The sequence below is a fragment of the Aquarana catesbeiana genome, linkage group LG01 (genome assembly GCF_042186555.1).
Source record: "Aquarana catesbeiana isolate 2022-GZ linkage group LG01, ASM4218655v1, whole genome shotgun sequence".
NCBI classification, from domain to species: domain Eukaryota; kingdom Metazoa; phylum Chordata; class Amphibia; order Anura; family Ranidae; genus Aquarana; species Aquarana catesbeiana.
In genome coordinates, this window is record NC_133324.1 from 649,162,029 (window position 1) to 649,174,284 (window position 12,256).

General features: G+C 43.8%; 1 protein-coding gene across 2 annotated transcripts in view; it reads right to left on the minus strand.

Annotated features, from left to right (window-relative positions):
• Positions 1-12,256, minus strand: part of STPG2 (sperm tail PG-rich repeat containing 2) — a 1,021,190-nt gene that overhangs the window by 762,586 nt on the left and 246,348 nt on the right. For both annotated transcript variants that reach the window (XM_073601209.1, XM_073601213.1), the window contains exon 8: positions 322-429. In XM_073601209.1, coding sequence (XP_073457310.1) covers positions 322-429 — 108 coding nt within the window. The remainder of the gene's footprint in view (positions 1-321; positions 430-12,256) is intronic.

The following is a 12,256-nucleotide window of genomic DNA, read 5'->3' on the forward strand; positions in this document are numbered from 1 at the left end:
ACTGGTAACATGTAAATCTCTCAATACCAGATATACTAAAAGACATCTGATTGTCTATAGACAGGTTTAGTTTCACATTATGTTATCGTAAGCACTGTAGGTGTTGCTTGGAAAGCTTTCACATTTCACAGATTAAGAAGAGTCTCCAGCAATGACACAACAGTCACTATAGTAAACAACAGTTATTGTTGGCAGTACTCCTGTCCAAAATAAAACTGCCAAGCAACTTTTTTTTTCACTATTTTTTAACCAAATTTTAAGACAAAAACCTGAAAAATTACAATACCAGTGTTCATGACTACACTTTTGGTAATTTCCTACCTGTGCCAAAGACAGAAATGGAGGTCGAGAATTATCAGCAGATTTGGTCAGCCTGTTTGCTACATCAAATTCCCGTCCAATCTCATATTTTCCTGGTCCTGGAACACCCTAAAAATAAAAAATAAATATAGACACATAAAAAAATAAAATAGGCAGAACAATTCTAAAAGTTCATAGATATACACTGAGCAGAATTATAAACGCAACACTTTTGTGTTTGCCCCTATTGATCATGAACTGAACTTAAAGATCTACGCCTTTTTCTATGTACACATAAGGCCTATTTCTCTCAATAATTGTTCACAAATCTGTCTAAATCTGTGTTAGTGAGCACTTCTCCTTTGCCAAGATAATCCACCTCACAGGTGTGGCATATCCAGATGCTGATTAGACAGCATGATTATTGCACAGGTGTGCCTTAGGCTGGCCACAATAAAAGGCCACATGTGCCGTTTTACTGCATTGGGGGGGGGGGGGGGTTCTGCGCGGTCCAAAAAACAGTCAGTATCTGGTGTGACCACCATTTGCCTCATGCAGTGCAGCACATCTCCTTTGCATAGAGTCAATCAGGTTGTTGATTGTGGCCTGTGGAATATTGGTCCATTCCTCTTCAATGGCTGTGCGAAGTTGCTGGATATTGACAGGAACTGGAACGCACTGTTGTATCCAGAGCATCCCAAACATGCTCAGTGGGTGACATGTCCAGTGAGTATGCTGGCCATGAAAGAACTGGGATGTTTTCAGCTTCCAGGAATTGTGTAGGAATTGTGTGCAGATCCTTGCAACATGGGGCCCGTGCATTATCATGCTGCAACATGAGGCGATGGTCGTGGATGAAAGGCACAACAATGAGCCTCAGGATCTTGTCACGGTATCTCTGTGCATTCATAATGCCATCAATAAAATGCACCTGTGTTCGAAGTCCATAGCATAACCTGCCCATACCATAACACCACCGCCACTGGATTCTTAGCGTTGACATCAGCAAACCGCTCACCCACACAACGTCATACACGCTGTCTGCCATCTGCCCTGTACAGTGAAATCCGGGATTCATCCGTGAAGAGAACACCTCTCTAAAGTGCCAGACGCCACTGAATATGAGCATTTGGCCACTCAAGTTGGTTACAACTACGAACTGCAGTCAGGTTGAGACCCCTATGAGGACGACAAGCATGCAGATGAGCTTCCCTGAGATGGTTTCTGACAGTTTCTGCAGAAATTCTTTTGTTATGCAAACTGATTGTTGCAGCAGCTGTTGGGTGGCTGGTCTCAGACGATCTTAGAGGTGAAGATGCTGTGTGATAAAACTACACATTTTAGAGTGGCCTTTTATTGTGGCCAGCCTAATGCACACCTATGCAATAATCATGCTGTCTAATCAGCATCTTGATATGCCACACCTGTGAGGTGGATGGGTTATCTTGGCAAAGGAGAAGTGCTCACTAACACAGATTTAGACAAATTTGTGAACAATATTTTAAAGAAATAGGCCTTTTATGTACATAGAAAAAAAACGTAGATTTTAAGTTCAGCTCATGACAAAAGTGTTACGTTTATAATTTTGCTCAGTTTATGTGTCTGGTGCAGACTGTGATAGCAGTATTAGTGCATGCAAAAGTATTTTAGTTGCAGGTCATGTTAGGCTATCAAACATAATGCACTGCTTTACTACTAAAAGTTATTTGTTACGCAGCACTTTCCCCCACAGGAGCCGCTTGGAATGATTGATTCTCTGTTCTTTGCCATGACTCCATCCCCTCTGACACACCTGGGTATATTTGAAGGGTGCACACACCTGTATAACTTAATTGTTACTATACTACCACGCTATATTATCGTACAGGAAATAGGCCACAGGTTACTTGATGGTAGATAGAGTAAGTGTATTATTGCAGGGCCATAGCCCCAGAGGGGCTTCTGGTAATAGATGGGTTCTCCCAAAGCAGTACAGAGGCTGCCAGTCACATAAGCACAGTCCCATGCAAACGGATCAGCCTAGAGGATGGCTTTTTAGTATTTATTGCTGAAGAACTTTAACAGGAGAGGGGTTTAGGGGCAAAGGATACAGGCAGTCCCTGCGTTACAAACAAGACAGGTTCTGTAGGTTTGTTGTTAAGTTGAATTTGTATGTAAGTTGGAACAGGTACATTTTTTAAGTGTAACTCCAGCCCAAAACACACAAGGGTAGCCAAAAAGATCAAGCTCCTGGATCATTGAGTTGTACTCACTGAAGTTGCATACAGATCCTTTCAGGCACAGCTCACCCTCAGTCAGCTCTTTTGAAGCAGCAGGGTAAATCCTTTACTTTAGCTTCAGGCCCTCAGGTCGCCCACCTGAGGCTGCATGGAAGCAAGTACCAGGGGTGGCAAGCATCTGGGAAGGGAAGAACCCAAAAAACACATGCTCCCTGAATATAAAGGGCAGGTCCCAGCAGGTTCAGGGGCACCTCCCCTGTAATTGGCTGGGACTGCTACATACTCATGCTGCCTATTTGCCTAACTTCCAACCATGTTCTAGAAAGCTCTACTAGTTTCTAGGAGGCCAGAGGAGTCCAAGCAAACTCAACAGCACCAGAACACAGGAGAAGCCCTAACTAATGAATTGCAGCATTCTATTAAGCAGACCTGCTGAAGACAGATTTACCTCTAGCCCCACCATTAGGCGGAAGAGCAAATTACACTAGTGTAACTATTTACATCTTAGCACCTAAACTAGGTGGGTGCTACTAGGGATGGGCTGAACTACCCCCTGTTCAGTTCGCACCAGAACTTTCAAACATTGCGAAAGTTCGGAACCAAATAAGAAACCCCATTGAAGTCTATGGGACCCGAACGTGAACATTTTAAAAGCTTATATGCAAGTAATTGGGCATACAATGGTTATGGGGGTCCGGGTACTGCCCTGGGGGACACGAATCAAAGAAAAAAAGTTTGTAAAAACAAAATTTTTAAATGAGCAATGATTTATTGAAGCTTAAAGTGAAAGCATAAAAATGAAAAATTCCTTTCAATATAGTGCCTGGGGGGTCCCCTTAGTCCATCTGTAAAGTGGCACATCTGTACTGTGTATAGAAGCTGTTGCAGCAATAATTGTATTTATAAAGCCCAAAAAATGACATTTTCCCTGCAAGCTTTCTTTATTTTGGAAGCAACAGCTTGGGGAGCCAGTCTGTATGATGAGGCCACAATGTAGTGCACAGGAAACAAGATTACAGATTTTTTTGATAAATTCTGGTGTCTCTACCACAGATAGACGCTGCCAAAAAGATGTGGAAGCTGACAGCCCTGGGCAGCGAGGACAAAAAAATTGAGAAATGCATCAGTGCTCCTCTCTTGACCAACAGACGCCTCAAAACTACGTTTTCCATGACACTGTAACCTATCAGAGTCGGGAAAAGCGTTCAATAAACTCCTCTTTAAGGTGTCCTCAAGGGATTTTATCTTCTGCACTCTCTGCGTGGACGAGATGAGTTCTGAGACTTTCCCCTTATAACAGTGGTTAAAGTGGTTGTAAACCTTAAAAAAATAAACCAAAAAAAAAGAAAATGCAAGACAAAGGCATAATGAGCTAGTATGCATAGCATATTAGCTCATTATGAATTACTTACCTGAGATCGAAGCCCCCGCAGCGGTTCTCGTTCACCGCTCCAGCGGCACACATTGCTCCTGGAGTTACTTCCGGGTGTGGTGGGTTCCGGCGCTGTGATTGGCCGTAGCCGCGATGGCGTAGCATGCATGCGGGAGCCCCCGGTAACGGCACAGGCTAACTGAAGCAACAGCATGTATTTGCCATTGTTTCAGTTTGCTTCAGTGCGCATGTGCCGATGACATTGGCACATGCAAATACAGGGGATATCTCCTAAACCATGCAGGTTTAGGAGATATGCAGGGTAGCTACAGGTAAGCCTAATTATAGGCTTACCTGTAGCAAAAAGTGGTTGTAAAGGGTTTACAACCACCTTAAGGAGGGTTGCCAACCAATAGTGATACGTTTCCTTTTCTGCCACATATTCTTAGGTCCTTTTGCAGGCTTTGAAACATGAGGGAGCCCATGAACCGCAAATTTGCAGAGGCATAAGACGCAGACCCCTCAGGGTCACTGAGGATTACAGTATTTGGAACTGCCTCCTCCCAGCCACGTACTACTCCCAAAGGTTCTGGGGATGGAAAACCATCTCTTACTGTTTGATGCATGTCTTCCTTTGCTTCAATGCCTCCGAAACTGCCAGAATCCTCCTCCTCCTCCTCTCTCTCCTCTTGTGTGTTCTGTGGCATAGGAACAATGGTGTCTGCATAAAGTGGGCCTTGAGAGGAAATGAAGTAATCCTCTTCCTCCTGCTGCTCTGCCTCGAGTGCCCACGCAGTGTCTGCTCCAGTAGGAACACAACAGGTATTGTGTCACTGATGTATGCATTGTCACGGCTCACCATCCTTGTGGCCTCCTCAAATGGTGACAGTACCACCTCTGGGCCTGTCCCTGCAGAGCTGCAAGAATCTTTGCTCCGGTGTGGTTTCTGTCCTGTAGACACAACAGTTAAAGCACAGCATGGCACCTTTTAGCCTAACTCATTGAATAGCCCTTTGAACGCTTAGAGGGTACTTGAGCTTCATAGGACAATTCAGCTGAGGTGAGCATGGAGGAGGAGGAGGAGGAGGGAGAGCTGACAAATCTCTCATCATCACAAGCTGTATGGAGACAAGGGGGCACAACAAGCTGCAGTACTGAGCCCTGTCCAGCATCCTGCCGAGTTGCAAGCAGAGTTACCCAGTGCGCTGTGAATGAAATATATCATTACTGCCCATCCTTGCTGGACCAACTGTCAGCAGTAACGTGGACTTTGCGGCTGAATGCCTTGCTCAATGATGTCACAACATTGCCTTCCATGGAAAGTTGTACAGCCAGCAGCTTTGACACGCTGGGCATGTGGGTGGCAGGGATTGTATTTTTTTATTTATTTTTTTCGCTACAGCAGATGGGGCAGAGAAATTTGCCAGCTATAGTCTACAGCTGGTGTTGTGCTGCTGGCAGATGTGCTGCAAGGACCTGGGACACCCTGTGCTATATCATCACCCATGTCAGTGGAGGCTGCTGAGAGGTCATGAGGAATAGCAGGAACAGACTGAGGTGAATAAGGAGGAGCGACAGATTTGTGCCCCTTTTGTGTGGATTTTAGGTGCTCTTGCCAACTGGCTGAGTGGTGGGAGGTTAAATGCCTTGTCAAGCATGTGGTACCCAAATGGCTGATGTTTTTGCCACAATTGATGTGTTGAGACAAAGTTTGCAAATAGCAACAGTGCCATCGGCTGTACATGTACTAAAAAAGGCCCAGACAGCTGGGCTGTGAGAAGTGGGCTGGGAGATAACAGCTCCACAATGTGATGGAATAGGGTGAATGCTCTCTACTCTTCCATGCCTCATTGGGGTTGTGCCTCACCCTCACTTTCCTCCTCTGCTCTATCTGGCACCCAAGTTGAATCAGTGACCTCTTCATCATCATCTCCTCCATCCTCATTATCACTGGAAACAACTTGCCAATACACTGTGGCTGGGGGAACACGAATGCCAATTTGTGTATCAGTGTTCTCCCTTCTCTGTAGGCTCATGTTTCTGCCTTCCTCAACCTCAGAACCAACATCTGATTCAAGTAATGGCTGTGCATCGTCAAGGAGCAAGTGGCTGACGCTTTGTTCAAATAACTCCGCTGACTCCTCCATGCCTGATGCTGGGGCTATGGCAGGAATAGCTGTGGACAAGGAGGCAGGTTTAGCCACTCTGGCAGCTGCAGGGGACTGTGTACTAGTCTCTGCTTGGGTGACAGAGGATGAGGAGGATGAGAATGGTTTAGTAAGGCAGTCCACCACCTCCTCTGCATTCTGTGGCTGGATAGCATGGGCAACATCGCTAAAAAGAGGAAATGGTGCCCTGCCCGAGGACTGACCACCTCTAGCTTTGCCTGTGGACACATACGCTGCTGGCCCCCTTACAGTGCCATGGGAACATCTGCCTCTCCTTGTTGTCCTCCCAGACATGATGGGGGGGTGAGGGGTGCTTATTAACAAAATGTAATAAAGATGTGTAAATGTGTACGTTGATGCACTTTAATCAGTGGAAAGTGGTGTTTGGTGCAATTTAATTTGAGTATTCACTATACAGACACACTCCACAGATACACTATAATATACTGAGAAGGAGGGCATTAGATTAAAAAAATGAAAAAATTCACATAATTTATAGAGTAATATCACTTTAAATACGCTGAAATGGAAATAGGCTGAAAACGGGATTCAGGAGACTAGGATATGCATCACGTGACCTCTGGGAAATTCACAGAAGGTCACGTGATGCATTGAAAAATTCTGGAAGCAGGGCTCATTATAAATAGGATCCCACACTGAGGTAACCACCAGTGGGTCTGTCACAGCTGAACGAGCTCCCCAACCCCCCTCCTTGTCGCAAGGCACGTTTTTGTGGTTCGTCAACCTTTTATGGTAAGGGGGGACTGGTATTTATGATTTATGAGATTTGTGCTCGAGTCGTTTTATAGCTGAGCAAAGTTATATTTTGCAGATTAATAAAGTTTAAATATTTATATGAAGTTGTTAGTTATTGAAAAATGTATTTAAAACCAATAAACGTGCCGCGGCCATAATTTTGCCAATCAATGGTGTCTGTGTTATTTATTTGGTAAATTTAAGCTAGATTATAATTAAAGGGAGAAAGTGTAATCTGCATTCCCATGTAATATACTGCGTCCAACATGCAGTAATGCACAGAACTATATGGCATTAAACTTGCAGTAATGCAATGAAATATATTGTGGTAAACTTGCAGTAACGCAATGAAATATATGGCATTAAACTTGCAGTAACGCAATGAAATATACAGCATTGAACTTGCAGCAATGCACAGAACTATATGGCGTTAAACTTGCAGTAACGCAATGAAATATATGGCGTTAAACTTGCAGTAACGCAATTAAATATACGGATTTAAACTTGCAGTAACGCACAAAACTATATGGTGTTAAACTTGCAGTAATGCACTGAATTGTACAGCATTTAACTTGCAGTACCACAACTGAAATATACTGCGTTAAGCGTGTAGTAACGCCCAGAAATGTACTGCGTTAAATGGCACATAACGCACTGAAAAATACAGCGTTAAACTTGCAGTAACGCAATACAATTTACTGTGTTAAATGGTCACTACACTGTAAAGATGAAATTTCAAACTACACTCACACTGAACTATCCCTAGATGCACACTAAACTGATATTCTACACTTACAATAGAATCAGAATAGCACACTATAGCACACTACCTCTCTAATAGCACTGAACAGAGCCCTGTTCTATCTCTCTCCGAGCTGCTATCACACTACAAATGGCCGCTATGGAAAGAAAACTTTTATAGTGTGGGGCGGGATTAAGAGCAATGAGCCATGATTGGATACAATAATCATGACAGCATCCAATCATGGCTCTGACAGTGCTCTGTGCCCTGATTGGGTGAAGCTTTCATTGCTTCAGCCAACTAGGGCTTTCAATGCACTGTGCAGTGACGCAGTGCATTTTGGTCACTCAGCGGGCCGAACAAACGGTTGAACGGCCTGATAGTTCAGTTGTTTGGCGAAAAGCCAAAGTTCGGCCCAAACTCATGCTCGGGCCGAACCATTCGCCCATCCCTAGGTGCTACACTAGTCAGTATAAAAGGTCAAACCCTTTCAAACTGGACAGTGTGATCCATAGCGTATTGTTTCCAACTCATAGCATTTTGTACTACTGTGAGATAATTTGCAAAACTAAAAAAAAAAACAGGGGAGATCAAAAATAGATCACATAGACTGCCCTGTGCCATAGCAACATACGTACAGAGCACAAATGTGGTTCATATCATTAAATGAAATTGTCTTTCCTATGCCTTTCTCAACTTTCTGTCTCCTTCTCTCTTCTCTTGCATACACGCCTACCAAATACCAAATAATACATCATACAAATACTTCTGTAGAACCATATACATAATACACCCCAGATACAAAAGTTGCATATGATAATAAAATAACTTCAGAACCAACTATAGTCATCAGGATGCAAGTACCGTCCCACACTTCCATTGAAGATGCAGCGGTATGCTATTCCTGCTTCAGTAATGCCACGTACACACGACCAGACTTTCCCTCAGAATAGACTCCGACGGTCTTTCCGACGGAGTTCCGATGGAGTTCCGCTGAAACGGACTTGCCTACACACGATCACACCAAAGTCTGATCGTTTAGAATGTGATGACGTACGACGGGACTATAAAAAGGAAGTTTACTAGCCAGTAGTCAATCGCTGCCCTTGCATCGTTTTTGGTCCGTCGGAACAGCATACAGACGAGCGGTTTTCCCGATAGGAACTGATTTCGTCAGAAAGATTTGAAACATGTTCTATTTCTAGATCCATCAGAATTTTAGAAAGAAAAAGTCCGATGAAGCCCACACACGATCGGAATGTCCGACGGAATGATTCCGTCGGACCTTTTCTGCCGGAAAGTCCAGTCATGTGTACGCGGCATTAGAGCTCTCCTAAGCAGGTACAGTGCTCTACATTTAGCTAGGGTTTGTCTAGAGCAGAGATATGCAATTAGCGGACCTCCAGCTGTTGCAGAACTACAAGTCCCATGAAGCATAGCAAGACTCTGACAGCCACAAGCATGACACCCAGAGGCAGAGGCATGATGGGACTTGTAGTTTTGCAACAGCTGGAGGTCTGCTAATTGCATATCCCTGGTCTAAAGAGATCAGGGAAAAAGGATACTTTAACCCCAGCAAAATTAAGCGTACTTATGGAGCAAGCTTTCTCCCAGAGCTCTGGAGATTTCTATGTGGAGATTTCTATGGCAAGAGAAGAAATGTTCAATCTAATAAGAACCAGCCGTGTGTGTTCTACAGTCCTGTGAGTATGATCTTGGCTTACTGCTGTGGCACATCTACTTTATGAGCCCTATGTAGTGCAATCACAGCTACAGGTGGTTTCCAGGCTGTTTGCAGATTAAAAATAAGCTTGGGAAGTCACTTATTGGTGTCTTGCAGACCATAAATAGGTTTACAATAGGAGAATACAATTCGAAAAAGAACCCACTTGCTGGATGGAATTCAAATACATAAATTCATGTAGAATATTTTTTTTTTTTTTTTAATTTCTTTTTATTGAAAAATTTTTGTTGTACAAATACTGAGAATCTGCCAACATAGCAATATTCCCAGTACATCCTTTGGCCTTGCAAGGCCCATATAACATCCCCGCAATAAATACTTCCCCCCCCCCCCCCCCCCTTGTCACAGCTCACAAAGCATAATTGCATCTAGTCATCCTTCAATATTTCTTAACCCGTGTTTTTGGTGATTATATATACATGGTTATAAAAATAACAAACTGTATTTCTTACGTCATATTACTACCAATCTGTATCTGACAAATTGTCTATAACTATACCCTCATGACATTCATATTGCCTATTCCTTGTTCTTACTGACTACTGTGTCAAATTTTGTTAACCCACTGTGGTGTTTGAATCATACCATACTTTCCATATTTTATCAAATTTTTTGATACATCCCCTTGCTTCGTATGTATATTTATAATGTGGTAACATTGAGTTCACCAGGTTTTTCCAAAAGTGTATGTCAGGAGCTTGAGCATTTTTCCATTTAAGCAGGATGGCTTTTTTCCCATAAAACAATAAAATAGTGAGCAGCGTTCTCATGGCTCGTTTCGGAACCACCTCCTCCACCAGACCCAAAAGACACACCCTAATAGTCAATGGTATAGGTACCGATATGAGATCTGATATGCATGTTACAATCTCTTTCCAGAAACTTTGTATATGTGAACATTGCCAAAAAATATGATCCGCACCGGCCGGGGATGCCGAGCATCTCCAGCATTCAGCCGATGCTCCACCATAGATCCTGGCTAGCCTGGCTGGGGTGTAGTAAATTCTATGAAAGAATTTGAATTGTATTAGTCTGTCTCTGGCTGATACTAGATGTTTGAACGGCTGGTTCCAAAGGTCATCCCAGTCCTCCTCCTGCAGTTCTGGAACTTCCAATTCCCATTTGGTTCGGCATTTTGATACTGCTTTTGGTGTTAATTTAAAGAATTCCTTATACGTCGCCGAGAGGACCTTACTCAAGTCCTCTGCTGACAGCATAGATTCAAGTGCGGAAGGCAGAGACGCCACCCTCTGCTCTCTAAATTGGTTTTTAAATGCATGCCTAATCTGGAAGAAGCAAAATAAGTATGAGTTGGGCAATTCATGTCTTGACTGTAACTGAGAGAAAGTCAACAGTTCCCCGAATATTGTGATATCTTTTAATGTTTTTACGCCCTTAACCGCCCAGATCCCTGGATCAGGTAAGTTATAAAAATGGGGTAAAGTTTTGTTCATCCAGATTGGGGTCGATGGGGACAGTCCTTCATAACTAGGTGATACCAACCTTACCGCCATTTCCCAGGACTTAATAGTAGCTTTCATAGTTATGGTCAAGGGTAGGTTAGATTTAGTACCACGAAACAGTGCCAATCTCAGGCTTTCATAAGCTTCCAGATGTACAGTACAGTGTACAGTGGCAGAGTCCCCGTCATCCGCCACCAACCATCTCCGGGCAAACACCATCTGGCCTGCCAGATAGTATTTGTGCCAGTCCGGTAGCGCCATTCCTCCCTGATCACAAGGTTCTTGCAATACTTTAGTTCCTATCCTAGGGGGCTTAGGGGCCCAGAGGAAAGATCCTATAGTTCCTTCAATTTGTTTGAAATATGATTTAGGTATCCAAACTGGGCAGTGACGTATGAAATAAAGAAGTACCGGAAGAAACTTCATCTTAAGCAGACTGATCCTACCTATAAGCGAAAGGGGTAGTTTACTCCAAGAAAGCACTTTTTGTTTAAGGAGGGTCAACAGGGGGAGTAAATTTAGGGGGATGTAGTCCTGTATATTTGTTGTAATCTTCACCCCCCAGGTACTTTAGTGATGTTAACCACTGCAAAGGCACTCCTGAGTTTGCTTTTCCCCTAGCATTGGTGTCTAGTGGTAATATAGATGACTTGCTCCAATTTACTTTCAACCCCGAGAACTCACCAAATTCGTTTAGAATTTTTAGTACTGCTTCTAACGAGGCGACGGGGTCACTTAGGAACAGGAGCATGTCGTCCGCGTATAAAGCTAGTGTTTCTTGAATTGTACCCACTCTGATTGCCTGCACCTCTCTAGAGGTTCTCAGTGCGATGGCCAGGGGCTCCATAACCAGGGCAAACAAGAAAGGTGACAGCGGGCATCCTTGTCTTGTGCCCCTGCCCACCGCAAAGAAATCCGAAACCCTCGATCCCATCCTTATAGCCACCTTTGGGTTCCTATACAGCATGGAGATCCATCCTCTAAATTGTGCCCCAAAACCCATTGCCTCCAGGACCTTGGACATAAACGCCCAATCTACCGTATCAAAGGCTTTTTCTATATCTATAGATACTACTATCCTGGTATCTGTGTCTGTCCGTGGAAGTTGTATGTGGGTGTAAAGTCTTCTGAGGTTTGTATCGGTCGACTTTCCTGGCATGAACCCGGTCTGATCTATGTTTACTACCGTTTGAATGACTAGGGCTAGTCTAGAAGCTAGTATTTTGGTTAGAATTTTGAGGTCAGAATTCAGCAATGCTATGGGGCGGTACGATGCACATTCTGTCGGGTCTTTCCCTGGTTTGGGCAGGAGGATCATGTAGGCCTCAAGCATGGAATCTGGTAGGGAAGAGTTATCAGAGCAATGTTCGATTAACCAGTTAAATCTCTCGGCCAACTGATCCACATGCGCCTTATAAAAGTCAGCCGAAAGGCCATCGGGACCCGGGGCTTTGTTTGGGGGGAATGCAAATATAGCCTTTTGAACCTCTTT